This window comes from Tympanuchus pallidicinctus, unplaced genomic scaffold (assembly GCF_026119805.1).
Source record: "Tympanuchus pallidicinctus isolate F22 unplaced genomic scaffold, pur_lepc_1.0 scaffold15, whole genome shotgun sequence".
In the NCBI taxonomy this organism is placed as follows: Eukaryota; Metazoa; Chordata; class Aves; order Galliformes; family Phasianidae; genus Tympanuchus; species Tympanuchus pallidicinctus.
Window position 1 is genome coordinate 14,970,392 of NW_026294669.1, and position 16,923 is coordinate 14,987,314.

Genomic DNA, 16,923 nt, shown 5'->3' on the forward strand with positions numbered 1-16,923 from the left:
CCCCTGCCTGGGGTCAGGCCTGGGCTCTGCTGTGCTCTTGCTTCCCCCAAGGCTCCACGGGATGCTGCCACCACGTCTCCCTTCCCCTGGACACAGAGAGAGGCCAAGCCCAGCTGCAGCTGCACAAACATGACACAAGAACTTTATTCACATCAAGATACAAAATTATATTTCTCTAGAAATTTCTCTTCTGCTTGAGTGACAAGGTGGGGGTGACACAGAGGAGATAGGGCAGGGCCAGGACCCGCGCCCACTCCTATCCCCGCTTGGGCACAGGGACAGGGGTGGGAGAGCAGCCAGGCCACTCTCCCAGCATCACTGCCCTTCCCCTCCGCCGCAGGGGACAGGAGCCCGCTCTTCACTGCAGCAGCAGGAGCAAAGGGGCTGCATGCCACGGGGCATGTAGAGGGCTGAGCCCTGCAGCCCAAGGAGAGAGGTGGGAAAAAACAACAGAGCCAGCAGCACAGACAGCATTTACAGGGCCAGGAGCGCGCTCGAAGCCAGAGGGCAGGGGGCGGCAGGGAAACGAGAGGGAAGGGCGGGGGATCCTCGTCATCACTGCGGCAGAGCCTTCAGGATGGCGTTCACCTCCTCAGCCACGGCGGTCAGAGCGAACTCAAACTGGTCCTGGGGGGGCGGAACGAGGTGAGGTTGGAGCAGCCCCTGCTCGGGGTGGGGGCAGCAGGGCCTGCCGGCACGGCGGGGCTAGGGGTACCTTAGTCTGCACCATGCCGGGCCGCTGGTCGCGGATGTGCTCCAGCGTCGCAGCGATGTCGATCTCCTTCACACCTAGGGCGGGGACACGAGGAAGCTGAGGGCCGAGCCCACCGCCGCATTCCCAGCGCGCGTGGTGCACGCCGTACCTTTGGCCATGCGGTTCAGGACCATGTCGACGAGGATGTAGGTCCCGGTCCTGCCTGCGCCGTCACTGGAAGACGCGGAGAAGTGTCGGGGGTGCCGGCCCTGCCCTCGCCATACAGCCCCCAGCCACGACCCCCCCGCTGCGGTACCTGCAGTGCACAATGATAGGGCAGGAGCGGCCCCGGTAGCACTTGTTCACCTTCCTGCAAGGACAAGAGGCACCGGGTCAGCGCCTGCTTGGATCGGGCTGCGCTGGGAGGGGGCACCGGGGTCCGGTGCGGGGCTCCTGCCGCTTCCCAGCGTGGGCCGGGAGCGGGAGTCCCCGGGGGAGCGGCGCTGGCGGGGATGGCTGCGGTCCGGCCCCGGCTGGGCTCCCGGCACGCTCCGTGCGGCAGGCACGGCTGCCAACGATCACTTTTGTGACTATGCAACTGGAGCCAGATTACTAGCTGCAAATCACAAAAATGACGCCGGCAGCTGCGAGACAGGGACAGAGACAGAGCGCAGGAGCGGGGCGAATAGGAGTCCCGCCAGCAGGGCCACCGCCGGCTCCCACCCCCCAAGTCGAGCCGTGCCAGGTCCCGCTCAGAGCCCGCTGTGCCCCCTCCCGGCGCTGGCACCCACCTGCGGAAGTCGAGGAGGGGCCGGGTGGTGGCGGGGATGCCCTCGGCCGGCCAGCTGAGGAAGTGGAACTGCGTCAGGGTGCGGGTCTCCTGAGACTGCACGTTCTTTAGGTAGAAGCTGCGCACCAGGAAGTCCTCGCACCAGATGTGCTCCGACACCAGGTTCACCTGCCCGGAGAAGGGTCGGCCCGCGGTGTCAGCACCGAGCAGCGGACCCTGCGCGGCTCCGCTCCACACGCTGGAGCGGGGCGATGCTCGCGGTGCCCCCGGCACAGAGACTGCGGGGTGCTCCCTGCTGCCGGACCGCACTCGCCTCATAGATGTGGTACAGAGAGGAGCCTTCGTCCGGCCAGTAGCGGTCGCACTGCTTGACGCTGTCCTCAGCCAACGGGCTCAGCATGACGATGACGGTGCAGCCGTGCTCCCACACCATCTGCACGCCAAACACCACCGCTGTCACTGCTGAGTGACAGCCCAGGTGCGGTGGCCGAGCTGCCGTGACCCATCTGGACCACAGCGAGTGTCACCGGGATGCAGGAGCTCCAGAGCTGCACAGGGCACGTCCCTGTCACCAGATGCTGGCACAGCTGGGTGACACTCACCTGCCAGAAGTCAGCGATGGTGTGGGACAATGGCCCCTGCGTGGCGATGTAAGCCGGCATCCGCGGGTCGTGCTCGATCTGGATGGGGAAAGGGGTGTCACGCTGCGTGTCAGTGGGCTGGGAGGTGTGTGACAGCAGGAGGAATAGGGGATGCCCTAGGGGCAGTGGAGCTGAAAGTGAGCTCCTGCTGCCCCTGGAGCCAGAGGGGACCCCAGCTATCACTCACGATCGGGCTGGCATTGATGAAGTCGCTGCGGGACGGGTTGCTCTCGGCTTTCAGCTTGATCCTCACGTGATCATCTGGGGAAGAGGAGCGCAGGGGAGGCAGTGAGCACTGGGGGCAGCACTCCATATAGCACCTCCAACATCCCTGTGCCCCGCACCACAGTCCTGGGATGCTCACAGGGCACGTAGTCTGGGTTGCGATTCTTCTTCAGATTGGCTTCACTTTGGGCGACAGAGCAGATGCTGGGCTCAGCCTGGTAGGCACAGAGCGCCTGCCACTCCTTGGCCAGCCGGTCCCTGTTGCGGAGGTGGTCCTCCATGTATGCCTGGAATGCAGAGAGAGGGGTCAGCCTGGCACTGGGAGGAGCCTTGGGGGCCACAGCCCACCAGGGGGGCTCACCAAGATCATGTGCCCAGTGGAAATGTCCATGTTGGACTGGACAGGCTCCTCACACCAGGATGGCGTGCTGCTGTGTGAGCTGGGACTGGGCTGCGGGGCATCGCTGAACTGCGACGAGACACTGCTCACTCGCGACGTCTCTGCTGCTGCTGCAGGGGCCTCAGCACGGCCAAAGAGTGACTTGGTGGCCATGTGCTGACGGCACAGCTCCTGGGGACAGCAAGCAGAGCCCCAGTACTCGGCCACAGGGCCCCACCTGTACCTGCAGCCATGCGGATGCAGCATCCCACATCCCTACCTGGTACTCCAAGGTGGTATCGGCGGCCCCCTCAGGCCCCAGGGCAGCCAGGCGCTCCTTCTCCCGCTGCTTGGCGTGCTGCCGGAGGCAGAAGGCTGCAGCAGCTGCGATGGAGACACCAGCCACGCAGGCCAGAGCGATGAAGGTGAGCAGCACTGAGTGGAAGCCGTCCCCAAAGTGAGAGGGGCGTGGGTACACTGCCGCCTCATTCCGCTGCAGGCAGAGCCAAGTAAGGGTTAGAGTGAGGTATCTGCACAGGCAGGGGGGCAGGGACAGAACCCATCCCACACTGCGTTTGAAGATGTGGGGGCTAAAGCAGAGGGAGGATGCTTGGAGCTGTGCTGCTCCTCAGCTCATTGGGAGCAGAGCTGGTGTCCCTGCGAGGGGCACTTGTGTCTGCACTTAGCACAGCTCACAGCCCTGCCCTCTGGGATGCAGGAAGTGCACAGCTTGCAGAAGCCCAAGCAGCAGCCACCTGCTGCTCCCAGTACCAGGGACTGCCTCCCAGACCTGCTAGGCTGCAGGGCAGGTGGGGGCCCTCAGAGCCTCGGCTCAGTGAGCTCCTGCCTGACCCAACCCAAGAACTTGAACCCCAGATCCTCCTCAGCCTTTCAGCCCGCATGCTGGGACAGGAGGGTGCTGAGCCCTCGCTGGATGAGACCAAGACCCCCAAGGCCAAGCCTGCCAGGGTCCTTCCCCAGAGCCAGGGGTGGGAAGGATGCTAGGGCAGCCCCACCACCAAATACTCTGCACCCAATGAGATGCTAAAGCCCTACATTACCTCACTGCCTCGGCTTCCCATTGGCCATGGGCCTGATGAGGTTACCAAGGGGATGCTGCGTCATCATTATCATCATCATCATCATTGCCTACGCTGCCTGGGGATGTCCCTGCCGTCTGCTCCCATTGCTGGGGCAGTGCCAGGCCCAGCCCTTGCTGTCCCCTGTCCTGGGGGTGTTCAGCACAAGGAGCTCACCCCTCAGTGCAAACAACTCCCTTTGGGGGGTCCTGCTCATTAGAGAAGCACTCATTAGGGCTGCAGATCCCCTCCCTCCTGGCTCCTGCCACTTGTCACATCAAAAGACACTGCCATCGTGACACTGTGCCTAGGGCTGATGGAGTTGCCTTAGTGGCCTTCCCCCTTCCGGTGTCCCCAGGGCAAGAGGGGGGGAATAGGGACCCTGGCCCAGGGGTTTGCTGTGCCATTCCCCAGCTGTTAACATAGGCTCCGTTCCTATCCCTGTCCCCCATGGGATGGCTCCCGTGGCCCACAGGAGCAGGGGAGGGAGGCTCTCTCCCAGCAGATGGCTGATGCTCCATCCCTGCCTTCAGCTGCCACACTGCTCCCTGCAGGGATGATGGCATTTTCCCTGTCTGGTCCCCAGGGAGCTTAGCACAGGGCTGGCGTGCACAGGCCATGAATAGAGACAGAAGGGAAGTGAGGCTGGGCATGAGCCAAGTCCTGGATGCAGGAGGACATCCTCCCAAAATGTCTTCAGACCCCATGGGCTTGTGTTTTACTAAGAGCTAAGTGCCTCAAACCTACAGGTAGCATCATGCTGCGGGGTGTGAACAGACTGCTCCCAACATAAAGCCTCATGTGCCATTCCCCAGCTGTTAACATAGGCTCCGTTCCTATCCTTGTCCTCAGAGCCTCATGTGGGGCCATCAGTGGCCCCAGCAGCACCTGCAGATCCCACAGCTCCCAGTTCTCTGCAGCCCCATCCCAGCCTTAAATCCCCATGCCATGGTCTTACCTCTCCCACTCCCGTCTGCACAATCTTCAGGCCCAGCTCAGCCTCCAGCTCTGCTTTCATTTGCTCTGCAGACAGGGACAGACAGTCAGTGGGGTGCTTTCCCTTGGCCAAGGAAACTCCAGGAGTCCAAGCACACCCCACCATGCCCCAGGTCCCCAGCTCAGCCAGCAGCACGGGGATGTATGGTAGGAGCCCTCTCTTGCTGACACCCACTCCCCCTCTCAGTCCCTGAAGAAGAGGGGAAAACAGGTGTGTAGGAGGATCCCAACCTGAGCACTCACCAGCCCGGCTGGCCACATCTGCCAGCGAGAGGTTCTGGGCGTTGTGCCGCACGCGGAAGGTGAGCGCAGGCCCCACGACACTGGGGGGGACACAGGGTGAGAGCAGGGCACAGAGCCCATCCTATCCCATCCCCAGGCAGCACCGTGTTGCCCTCACCTGATGTTGATGAAGCTGGTGGTGGAGAGGTGTACGCGCTTGGCCAGGAGCTCCAGCAGCCGCACGCCAGCAGCCAGCCCCAGCGGCCTGCAGGAACAAGGTGGGGTGAGGTGGGCACGTGGCTCCAGTGTTGGGGATGAGGTCTGTGCAGTGCCCTGGCCCCACTCTCACTTCTGGTCCGTGATGATGTAGCCATACTCATCGGGTGGCCGTGTGCCCCGCTGCACCCCACCGCCGTCCTTCACCTCTGTGTAGCTCTTCTTCTCCACCGCCATCATCTTGTCCCCTCCACGCCCCATGTGTGGCTGGGCTTGGGGGGCTGGCGAGGTGGCTGCCTGGCCCCCCAGCCCCTGTGCTGGGGCATTGCTGGCTGTGGCCCTGGGAGGTGGCACTGTGGAGGAAGGTGGCACTGGCTCCTCTCCATGCTGCATGTCCCCCTCTGACACCTATAGATGGGAGACAGGAAGGTTCTGGGATCCCCGACGAGTCCCTCCAGGGAGGCTACACTCCCTTCCCACACACACAGCCCACCTGTGGCCCAGCAGCTCCCTGCTGAGCACTGAGTCGCTTTGCTGTGGGTGCTTCAGGGCTGGCAGCACCTGGGAAAGAGAAGGATGGGGATTCCAAAGGAAGGTAAGCACCCCACACCCAGCACTGTGGGACCCTGCATCCCGCTCACTGGAGCTCTGCAGCAGCTGCAGAAGGGCAGAGAGACTGCTGAGCTGCTGGGGACTGAGCTCGGGCAGCCCCAGCCCGTAGCTAGCCAGCAGGGAGGCCAGTCTCTTCAAGGAGGCATCTGCAAGGGAATGTGGCATTTGGTGAGAGCTCTGCACCCAGGTGGGGCTGCGGGTTGGGGATTTTGGGGATGGAGGGCAAATGAGATGGAGAGCCCCAAGCTCAGGGAATGCGTACCTGTCTGTGCAGGGGATGGCCGGGCAGCCACGGCTGCTGCCTGATCCTGCTGCCCCACATCCCTGTAGTCACCTGGGAGGCGCGCACTGTGCAAGGGTCTGGTGCTGGCCGGGTCCATGCGAGCAGATTTTTCCCTGGGCAACGCAAGCAGGCCCAGATCCTGGAAGAGGTGCCCACCTTCTGCCCCTGGCTGCCCGCTGTAGGAGGGCATGGGGCCAGCCCCATACAGGCTGCGGACCAGCAGCGAGGCAGCATCGGGGCCCTGCCTGGCCGCACTGCCTGGGAGCTGGTGAGTGGTATCCTGGTAGCCAAACTGCAACCAAACCACAGCCTTGGATCAGCACCCACTGTACATCCCAGCACAGGGAGAAGAGGTTGTGAGAGGATCCTTGCCCTCCCACGTACCTTGTGGTAGGAGTAGGGATGCAGCAGAGCCTCCTCGTAGCCCAGCTGGGGTGGTGGGGGCAGCAGCAGGTGCTCCAGGTAGCGCTGAGCCAGGCCTGAGGGCAGCAGATGTGGGGGCTGCCCTGGGTGCTGGGCTGCAGGCAGGCTGGGGGCCATAGGCAGTGGGGTGCGCCGGGGGGAGCTGCGTGCAGACAGGGACCTTGGGACAAGCAGTGAGGGATGGCACCCGGGCACAGCTTTCCAGCCCTGCTGTGCCCCCCACTCCACCCTGCCCTACCTGTCCCTGGGTGAGGACTCCAGCGAGGATGGTGGGTAGAGCCGGGGGATGCGCTCCATCTCCTGTGAGATTATGTACTGCGTGATGCCATCCTGCCATGAGAGCCCTGTGGTGGAGGGGGGCCATGAGATGTTGGGGGTGGGGAGCTACCCTTTGCTTGAAGTCATCCCTGTTCCTCCCAGAGCCAGATGAGTCCCTCCTCACCCCAGCACAGTTCCCAACCAGTGGGATCTCAAATATCCCTGCTACCCGTGGTGCCTCTGTGTGATGCTGCCCAGCCCATGGTTATGCCTCCCCAGCCCTCACCTTGTGCCATGAGGTGCCGCAGGACATCCTGTAAGCGCTGCAGCACGGGGGAGGTGACCTGAAAGTGAGGCCTGTCCTGCACCGAGCCCACCTGGCACTGCCCAAACAGCCCATCTGCAAGAGAGGGGGGTGGTAGGCAGGAGTAATGAACACAGCTGGGGTGGAACAGCCCCACCTGCATCCTTCCCTCCTGCTCGCCATAAGGCACCACCTCAGATAGAGCAGGACCAGGAGCTCTTCTGTAGGCACTCACCCTGCACACACACCTCCTGCGGGGAGCACAGCCTCCGGTCAAACAGGCAGCCTGGGGCAGACAGACAGACAGACCCAGCACAGTCAGCAAGGGGGGTTCAATGGGGTTTGCTCATCACTGGTAAGGCAGCCACCTGCTTGGGGACTCTTCTCTGCATGGAAGTGCCAGGGGGTGCAGTGTGGTGGCTGTGGGGGAGCCCAGGGCAGGGCCTCAGTGCAGCCTTCCTTTTCCCCAAAGCTGAGCATTGGGCCTTGAGCACAGCCTGTTCCTGGCTCTGGAAAGGGGGAGTCTGGAGCTTTGCGGGGTGCTGGCAGTGGGGAAAGGAAAGCCAGGGGGACAGCGAGCTGCGGGATCGTCTCTCACCCTCCCACATGTGACATTACCAGACGAGGGCACGGCCCTGCAACTTGCAACATGGGGGGACCCGCTTTCACAGCACAGGGGGCCCCAAGGCGCACACGCAGCAGTGTGATGAGGTCCTCACCCCTTTTGGGGGGCAGCATCCCCCTTCCTCCCCCCGCATCTCGGTCCAAGACCGTCAGCAGCGAGACGGCAGCAAGCGATGACTCAGCCCCGGATGGCGAGGAAGGAACGAGAAAACAACCGGGGGGGAGGGGAGGGAGGGGCCCGCTGAGCCCGCGCCGGGGCAAGTGGGGAGGGGTCCCCAGAACGCGGGTACCCGCGGGCTGCCCCCCGCCAGCTCCCCAGGGTGGGTGCGGAAGGAGGCGCGGGGCGTAGGGAAGCGCGGGTGGCGCTGGGGGGCTCCGGGCCGCGGGCGCCGGGACCGGGCGGCGGGCCTGGCGCTGTCCGTGGTGCTAAAGAGACGGAGCCGCGTCCCGCCGGGCAGTCCCACTCCGCTCCGGAGAGGAAGCCTGGGCCGGGCAGGGCTCGGCCGCAACCGCTCCCGGGGATGGCAGGACTGCGCGGCGCTGCCCCGGGAAGTGGGTGACGGTATTCCCCTCCTCAGCTGGGTGACTGCAGGGATCCGCTGCCCGGGAGCGGATGGACGGAGCGGCACCTGCCCACCGGCAGTGAGTCAGCGGCCGCCAGGCCGTGCGGGGGGGCTGCAGCCCTGCTGCCGGTAAGGGCCCCCGGTACCCCCAGAGCTCCTGGAATGGAGATGCGGGCAGAGCTGGCGCGTTCAGAGAGCATACCGGCTCGCTCTGGGTCCCGGGCCGCACCTGCCGGCGGAGGGCAGCTAAAGGGTACCGGGGTCCCGCAGGAAGCCACCGCGCGGTGACGCTGCCCCGGTCCCCATTCTCGCGGCTGTACCTCGGAGCCGGGCCCCGCAGCACCCGCCAGGCTAGGTGTCCGGAAGAGCATTGCCCTGCTCCCGTTCCGTCCTGCCAGGCGCTGCAACTCCGCAGCTAGCGGAAAGCCCAGGGGCATCCCCTTCACCAGCCAGCAGCCCAGGCAGAGGCGCCCCCGGGGCGGGTGACGCACGACGCCGCTCTCCCGTTACCGGGGCCGGACCCGCCGCGTCGTGACGGCACCATAGCACTCATCCCCCGCCCTACGGCATCCCGCCGCCCCACCCGATAGCCTCGGGAACGCCGGCCGGGCGGTACCGCCGCCCCTCCCGGAGCCCCACTCTCTCACCGTGCGCGGCGGTGGCCCCTCCGACTCGCAGCAGCCCGCGGCCGGCCACGAGGAGGAGGCAGAGAAGAGCCCGGAGCAGCCGCCGCCCCATGCTCCGCTCACGGCCGCACCATGGCGCACCCACCGGCCGCGCCCCCGCTGCCGCCAACCCGCGCCCCGCCGCGCGCCCCGCCCACCGCCGCCGCCCCTCCAATGGCGCCCGCCCCGCCGCCGCTGCGCCACACCCCCCTCGCCCAGCAGCCAATCGGAGGCCGCGACTTATTTCTCCCCCCCCCCCCCCGTTTTATGCTGACGCCCCCCTTCGGTAGAGCGAGGCCAATGACGCCGCGTTCCGGGGAGAGACGGCAGAGCAGGGCGCCAATCACGACCTCCCTCGAGACAAACTCCGCCCCTAGGGGGTGTGTCATCGGGCAAGCATGCAGCCGCCAATCAACGGCCGTCCCTTGCCCGCCCTGCAGCCCTACTGGCTCCCGCCTGGGCCTCGCCTCTGCGCCCTAGTCAATGGGCAGCGAACACCAGAGCACACCCTCACACCCTGCCCGCCAGAGCTGGCTTTCGGGAAACCAGGAGGCGTCCCCAGCCGTGGGTCCAGCATTCCAAAGTGACTCCTCAGGGCCCATCCTGGGGTAGTGGCACAGAGGGACTGGACAAAGCTGGAGCTTTGTTCCAGCTGAGGCTAGCAGATGTGCAAGGCAGGAACTCAGGGCTGGCCCCAGCCCACCTACAGTCCCATCAGGGCCTTGGGGACAGCAACAGCTCCGAGGGCCATCCTTCACCCCAACTCCTCTGCTGGACAACCTTCTCAGCAGCTTCAGGATCCACAGCTGTCCCTTCCCCTCCTCAGCCAGACACACAGACCACTCCCCGGTGAGACAGAGATGCTTTAATCAGGGATGAATCCCACAATTGTTCTCCCACCGCACTCAGTCGACCATCAGGCTGCTGCTGACCACTGGCAGGAGCTCAAAGAAGCCCTGAAAGGAGAAGATCCATCAGGGTGCGGGGCAGGGGCACAGGCAGCAGCTTCCCAGTGGGTTACGTGCAGCCTCAGCGCACCCAGCTGCTGCACAGAGCAGGACCGCGTCACCATAGTAACCCATCACTGACTCAAGGCTAGCGCTGGTTGCCATAGGAACCATTTGGGGATGGCAGTCACCAGGGAAGGCGGGGATGGATGGCGGAGAGGCAAGAAGCACCTCCGGAAGCTCCTGGTATTGCTGCGCTGCCCCCATGCAGCAGGGAGCCCGCCCAAAAGGTAGGGCTGAAGGGGATGCAGAGCACAGAGCAGTGGGGATTTGGGGCAGCAGGCAGAGACCCGGCTCACCTTGAAGAGAGTGATGCTCTGCAGCACCCCTGAGGTGCAGCACATCTCTCGGATGGAGTGCATGGCCAGCTGCGGGCAGCCGATGTCCAGCACGCGCAGCCCCAGGCGGGAGGCCAGAATGGGGCCGATGGTGGTGCCGCACGGCGTGTCATTGCGTACCATGAACTCCTGCATGGACACACAGGGTTGGCAGCTGCTCCCAGTGCCACACAGCCTCCCTTGTGGCTTCCACCAGGCTTAGTCCTAATGGGAGACATGCTAGGACAGGGAAGCTGCACAGACTGTAAGCCAAGATGCCAAAGCCCCCAGAGAGCTTCAGTGAGATCAGGCCAGACCTGCACTCCCTTCTATCCCTTGAGCTTGCTTGCCAGGACCCCGGCACAGCAGGGAAGTACAGACACCAGCAGGCATAGGTACAGTAGTGGAGAGGTAAGTTCCTGATACTGGTCCTGCCCTCCAGCACACGTCCTCAGCAGGAACTGGTAATACTCACCAGGGAGCTGTGCTCACCCAGCTGTGCTCACCTGCAGAGGAACTCCCACTCGGGCCGCGATGTCCCGGATGACTGCCTCAGTGACAGCTGTGGAGGCGTAGCGCTGATTGCTGTTCACTTTGATGACAGGGCCCTGTGAAAGGGAAGACATGGGGTTTGGCACAGGGATATACTGTATTACTTACAGAATTCTAAGTGCTCAGTGCCCATGAGAGACCCGCAGTCAGAAATGCTGTCCCACCCCCTGGATCCTACAAGTGACATGCTTGCCATGGGAACAGCCGCAGCTCTAAGTTAGGGAACATCTCCACAGATAGGACTGTGGTTCCATGTAATTAACTCCAGCAATGTGTACAACTGCAGTGTGTGACAGGACAAAGGTCTGTAAAACTGCTGCTGAGTTGCACTCTGGACAGTGGCTGTGTGTTTCACGCTGCTGCTGAGCAGACAGATGGCACCAGGTCTGGCGCAAAGCAGAGGGCTGTGCTCACCTTGTGGAAGGCTGGACGATGATTCTCTTCATGCTTGTCCCTGCAAAAGAGACGTAGAAGTTTCATACTGCAATCCTGCCTGCCCGTTACAAGAACTGTCCCGCCACTATGCCAACAGGAGTGCAAAAGATGTGTCCCCACATACAATGTGGCAGGGTTCAGAATACTCACACATAGTTAGGGTGCACTGCATGGGCCATGTCAGCACTGATCATGTAGGACTTGGCCACCGCCTCCTCAAAGGCTGTCAGGTTTTGTGGTGATGCTGAGATTCGACGCAGCACCAGCTCTGTCAGAAGGGACTCGGCACCCTGCGCACTCTCTGACCCTACCTGCCAGGAGGACCATCAGCACAACCCACCCAGTACCAACCCAGCCACCTTCAGCACTCCAGGCCAGCTGAGTGACAGCAAGCTCCCCACACCCAGCAGAGAGGCTTCCAACTGCATCAGAAGTTCCCACTCCCTGTCAGGCTCAGGCTATGTGGTGGGGTGAGCAAACCCTACGGTGCTCCATGGGGGGTTGGGATGCAACTCCTTCTATTCACTGGGGGAAGGAGCACAGAAAACAAAGCCCCTCTGTGTGCCAGCCACCCCACAGCTATGCTTCTCACCTCCTCGTTGTCATAGAGTGCAATGAGGCGCACATTAGGCTCCTGGGAGAGGGAAGGAACTGTGCATGAGTCTATCAGCGCCTGGAGAGACAGAGGAAGAGAAAGAGCACCAGCCTGAGTGCCACCCCATCCAAGGAAGCTCAGCATTAAGCTGGCAGGAACATCCCCAGGAAAGTCCAAGGCACCAAGAAAAGGAGCTGTGGGTACAGTGCCTAATGAGAGCAGAATTCATCACCCTCGAGAGATGCTGGGAATGCCACACACTTAGCACAAGGGGGCAGCAACTATCCAACCCCAGGCCCAATACCCTTGCCATAGGAACCAGCTAACAGACCAGCAAAGTTAAGGCAAAAGAGGGTCATGACAAAACCCCAAGGCTCCTTCCCTCCTCCTCTCACCTGCAGAGCACAGTAGCAGCTGTGCAAGTTGTCCAGGCGTGGGGAGAAGATGAACTCATCAAAGGCACCACCAAGAGTCTGCAGCCAGAGAACAAGGAGTAAGGCACAGATTTTAAGACACCAAAGAGTGGGTGGGATGTGTCCCAAGCCCAGTCCACACCTTTGCCCCCTAGGAGCCATTTCCTCTCAGTCTGCTCTCAGCCTTGTGTCCCCCAGGCAGAGGAAGCGTCCTGTGCATGGGACTGGGCAGTGCCAGCCTGCAGGCATGTTGCATACAGGTAAAAGGAGGCTCTGTTGTACTCACCGCTGGCTGCGTATCTGCCAGGCATAGTTCCAGCTCCACAATCTGCTCTGGTTTCACTCCCAGCTGTGAGCAGAGCAGGGAAAGCAGGACAGGGCTGTGCCGCTCTGTCTGGGAAAAAAGCAGAGCTGTGGGCAGTGCAAATGATGGAGAGTAGAGAAACTTTCGCATTCCCTTCTCACACTGCAGTCCTAGGCTTCCTGCCTATTAACACACTCTGCATCTGAGCCCTCACTGAGCTGTGCTCACAGGGCATAGTGAGGGGCTCTCTGCCCATTGCACAACCTCCCCTCCCTCCTCTAAGAGAAAAGGGAGTCTATATGTGACAGTTTGATGGGAGATTTTCCCTTTCCTTTAGGATGGCTGCAGGTTGGGGTGGGAACAGACAACAGTGGAGCATATGTGCTGAGTAAGTGGTTCTGGGGTGGAACTGAGAGTGCGTAGCTGTGAATGGGAAGGAGAAGAACTTGCTGGCAGGGAGCCATGAGGACAAGAGATCAAAAGATGGCATATGGGAGACCGTAGTCAGCCCCTCACTGTTCTTGGCAACCTACTCACCTGGGCTGTGGCAACACCAGCTGTGTGCTCTGTGGCTGGCTCTTTTTCCAGCTCCTCCTGCACAGCAGTAGCCAGAATGGGAACCCTGCGGGGAGACAGTGGCAGCAGCTCCAGGGCATTGCTCACCCCTTGGGGACTGACTGCCATGGTGAATGGAGTAAGGACACACTAAACTTTAAGCACAGACCTATTGTGCCACCCTAGGACACCCCAGTGTTCTTCCCCAAGCCCTCCACTATGAGTTAAGCCATTGTAATCAGCAGCTGCCACAGGTTGAGAACTGAGGCTGGGCACTGCTCCAGCTGGGAGAGCTGAGCCAGGCCTTACAGGTGATGTTCAGTGTTGGGTCCGAAGTTCTCATTAATGCTGCGCTGCAGATGGATGGCCAGATGGGGGATGCGGAGAATGGGCCGTTCCACGCACACCAGTCGCTGCTCCAGGCGCCCCGTGTTCGGCTCCTGAGATACCAGCAGGACTGCTAAGCTGCCTTGCTGGGCCAGGTCTGCAGGACTGGGAGGTTGCAGGAGTAGCAGCCTGTCCTACTCCACAGCCAAGCCACCGTCCCTACCCCAAGCCGGGCTCACCTTTATGATCACCCTTCCTGCCACGGTGAGGTCACGGTCAAACCAGGTATTCCAGATGCCGCCTCCATAGGTCTCCACACCGACCTGCAACGTGCCCACCTGCCCCCGCTTCGAGCGTCGCTTCACCTGGATGAGTGCATAGATAACACCACAGACTGGGACACCGGTGGGGACCGGGCAGAGCATGCCTAGAGACCACCAGTGTGCCATGAGGCTCTTTGTAGGGAGGGAAATGCAAAAGCGGAGCAGTGCGGGCACTCAGCACCCTGCGCGGAGTGCCAGGGAGATGTCAGAGGGCACAGGGGCTCAGAGCAATTAGGCGTGTCGGGAAGGTCTCACCCTGAGGCAGGGGCTGTCAGTGTGTGCCCCGAGCAGGCTGAACCCATTCCCCGGCTGGAAGCGGCCCCCAACGGCGAAGGCGATGAGCGTGGAGAAGTTCCTGGTGACAAAGTACTGCGGGGAGGGGGGGTTCGGGGCAGGCCGTCAGGGCCGTGCTCCCTCTTCGGCCCCCAGCCCTCGGCCCCGGACCCACCTTGCAGGAGGGGCGGATGTCCCAGTGCTCCGTCTCCTTCAGCTCCTGGAAGCCGGCCTGCAGCAGGCGGCTGCGGCACTCGGCCACCACTGCGGGGAAGGCACGGTCAGTCGGCGGCCGGTGCCAGCTGCGGGGCGGCGGGGCGGCTCTTACCATGGTAGGGCGAGGGGCCGCGGTTGACGAACCTCACCAGCTCCTGCGCCGCCGCCTGCACGGCCTGCTTCGGGCCCATCGCCTGCGGGCACCACCACCGGGGTCACGTCGGAAGCAGCCCCGCTCCCCGAACCGCCGGGGCCGGGCCGCGGGTTCCCCCATCCCTCCCGGTGCCGGGGGCGGCGCACGGCGGCGCCGAACCCCCCCCACCTCCGTACGGCCTCCCGGCCCCGCCGCCGCCTCCCGCCCGGTACCTGCATGGCCGCCGCCGCCCCTCCCCGCGCCGCGCCGCGCGCGCCCCTTGCTGGCGGGGAGGACCGACACCTCCGCGCGGGGGAAGGTGGCGGCGTAACGCAGCGCGGCTCTCCGTGTCCCCGTGCATCTCCCCCCCCCTCGCCCCCTCCCCTCGCCAACGCGAGGCCTCGGGGCGCATTGAGAGACGGGAAACTGGCGGTCCCGTTGCCGCGACCCCGGCAGCCCCGGATCTGTGCTCCCAGCCCAACATCCCCCTCCCCCGAAAAAAACCAAGAGGAACGGGGCTCCCATGCCTCCCATGTCCACCCCGCCAGCGGACAGCTGGGGGTCTCCATGCCAACAGCGGCTACCGCAGCCAAACACGGCGTGCCGGATACACCGCGTGCAGCCTCCTGCCGGGGGCTCGAGGTGCGTGGGTCAGCTGCGGGCCCTCAGGTCCGGGGCTGCTCGCTGCACCCAGTGGGTGGATATGGGATCAGGGTGCCAGGGGTGTGGGTGAGTGGCGGGGCCGGGTGTGGCCCCGCTGCAGTGGGCAAAGGGCAGCGCCTTGGCACGCTGCTGCTGATTCCCAGAGCCACAGGGTCTTCCTGGAAAAGCTGCCAGTGGCTATTCCTGGGTGCTCCCTGACTCACCCTGCACCTGCTGCCCTGCGCCCCGTAGCTGCCCCACCCTGCAGCACTCAGTGCGGCTGGGACCCTCACTGCAGAGCTCGTGACCCATCGCAGGGTTCCTGCATGCGCCCTTGGGTGTGCAGTGCAGAGGGGACCGGGGTTTGCGGTGCTGTGCCGTTTCCCGTGGTTATGGGGCCGTGCAGCTGGAGCTGAGCCCCACTGGAAGGGGTTAAGGGCCAGGCAGCCAGGATGGATGTGCAAAACTCCGGGAAGGGCCGCCTCCTTCTCCTGCAGCCTGCCAGCCCCCCAGCACCCGCCCTGCCAGGATGAGTGCAGGGATGGCAACTATGCTGCTGCCGAGCCCCCAGCCCAGGCCACGTGTCCCTGCATGGGAAAGTGAAGTCAGTGCCCGGGCATTGCTGGAGGCTGAGCACACGGCTGCCCTTACACCAGCCACCAGCCATGCAGTGGGATGGAGTGAGTGCTGCCTCATCTTATTGGTATGGGTGATGTCATCAAGGCCACGGAGATGGATGACCCAGCATTCTCCTGGGCTGTGAGGGTGGCAAGTTATCCCACATCTATGTGGGCAGCCAGATCAGCTGTGGGCATCCCCATGGCCTGTGGGACAGGTGAACATCACCAGCATCCCCATGGGTCACAGCTAGTTGTGGCTGATCAGTACAGGCAGCCTCACAGGGCATGGAGGTGGTTGACCCAAAGAATCCACATAGGCCCTAACAAATGCCCCCATAATGTCCCCCTGGACAAAGGTGAAAACACGTCCCACACACTCACATGGATCGAGGGGGCCATGCCCTGTATTCGTATGGATTATGGGGTCAGCCAGCCTCTCCAAGCATCCCCATGGCAATTGTGTTACACCCAGCATCCCCATGGCACTCGGGGACAAGCAGCCACCCCCAGCATCACTAAACCTGGGAAGGGAGGAATGTGGACTGGGGCTGCTTTGTGCCCATGCTAGCAGCATGAAGGGAGCAGCAAACAGTGATCTGTGGCTTTTGGAGGCACCCAGGGCTCCATGGGACCCCGGCACGCTGGCTGGGCTGCACTCCAGGCACGGAGGAAGAGTGATCTCCTATTTAGACAATAGCACGCGCCTAAGAGAACAGGCGTCCGCTCCTTCCCTGTTAGGGTAAAGGCGCCTCAGAGACTCGTGTCTGTAAAAGGAGCGGGATGGAGGGAGACGGCCGGGGGCCAGCGAAGTGGGGGGGACACCCTGGCTGCTCCTTTCTCATCCTCATCAGCAGAAGGCCAGACAGGGCCCAGACCTGCCCAGCAGCACCGTGGTATGAGACTGAGTGGCAGCCCGTACCCCATCCCTGCATCCCGCCTGGCTGCAGCCCCCAGTGCCCGCAGCCCCAGAGAGGCTGTGCCCGGATCCCCGCGTGCCTTAAATCCCGGGGGAGCAGCGGGGAGGGAGGTCCAGAGAGGAGGGCTGGCTGCGGGATGCAGCTGGCTTGGCTCACAGTGTTGTTTGACATTCTGGCTCCCGACGCCTTCATCCCGGGGCCCTGCGGGAGCTGGGGCCAAGCCAGCGCTGGGGATTGGGGCCCCGTTCCCAGGCTCCATCTGGGTCAGCATGGCCTGGGCTGAAGCCGAATGATGCTGAGCGTGGTGGGGGATATTGTTT

General features: G+C 63.2%; 2 protein-coding genes across 2 annotated transcripts; both read right to left on the reverse strand.

Annotated features, from left to right (window-relative positions):
- Positions 1–114: 114 nt before the first annotated feature.
- On the reverse strand, positions 115–9,105 carry PTPRN (protein tyrosine phosphatase receptor type N). Its single transcript, XM_052674907.1, has 23 exons — positions 8,957–9,105; positions 7,358–7,408; positions 7,105–7,218; positions 6,799–6,904; positions 6,522–6,720; positions 6,117–6,429; positions 5,884–6,000; positions 5,736–5,803; positions 5,376–5,650; positions 5,205–5,291; positions 5,048–5,127; positions 4,767–4,831; positions 3,010–3,222; positions 2,712–2,921; positions 2,490–2,637; positions 2,313–2,386; positions 2,087–2,164; positions 1,798–1,917; positions 1,486–1,652; positions 1,011–1,064; positions 864–928; positions 716–789; positions 115–627 (listed from the first exon to the last, which is right to left on the reverse strand). The coding sequence occupies exons 1-23, from the start codon at positions 9,045–9,047 to the stop codon at positions 556–558; spliced, it is 2,841 nt and encodes a 946-aa protein (XP_052530867.1). The 5' UTR covers positions 9,048–9,105; the 3' UTR covers positions 115–555.
- Positions 9,106–9,824: 719 nt separating this feature from the next.
- DNPEP (aspartyl aminopeptidase) lies at positions 9,825–14,690 on the reverse strand. The gene is made up of 15 exons (XM_052675696.1): positions 14,658–14,690; positions 14,404–14,485; positions 14,251–14,339; positions 14,058–14,171; positions 13,719–13,844; positions 13,462–13,592; positions 13,135–13,219; positions 12,580–12,687; positions 12,276–12,353; positions 11,878–11,958; positions 11,436–11,596; positions 11,265–11,304; positions 10,805–10,906; positions 10,281–10,448; positions 9,825–9,930 (listed from the first exon to the last, which is right to left on the reverse strand). The coding sequence occupies exons 1-15, from the start codon at positions 14,661–14,663 to the stop codon at positions 9,880–9,882; spliced, it is 1,422 nt and encodes a 473-aa protein (XP_052531656.1). The 5' UTR covers positions 14,664–14,690; the 3' UTR covers positions 9,825–9,879.
- Between the last annotated feature and the right edge of the window lie 2,233 nt (positions 14,691–16,923).

Bases quoted from the DNA above. Each gene is read 5' to 3' on its own strand.
- PTPRN (XM_052674907.1), bottom strand. From the start codon at position 9,047: ATGGGGCGGCGGCTGCTCCGGGCTCTTCTCTGCCTCCTCCTCGTGGCC. The intron at 5,804-5,883 runs GTGAGCGGGATG...TCTCTTTCCCAG, and splicing joins GCAGCTGCTGCAGAGCTCCA to GTGCTGCCAGCCCTGAAGCA. The intron at 1,065-1,485 runs GTGGGTGCCAGC...TTGTCCTTGCAG, and splicing joins CCCCTCCTCGACTTCCGCAG to GAAGGTGAACAAGTGCTACC.
- DNPEP (XM_052675696.1), bottom strand. The intron at 14,172-14,250 runs GTGGGTCCGGGG...CCCTCCCCGCAG, and splicing joins ACATCCGCCCCTCCTGCAAG to TACTTTGTCACCAGGAACTT. The intron at 11,305-11,435 runs GTGAGTATTCTG...TCTCTTTTGCAG, and splicing joins GCAGTGCACCCTAACTATGT to GGACAAGCATGAAGAGAATC.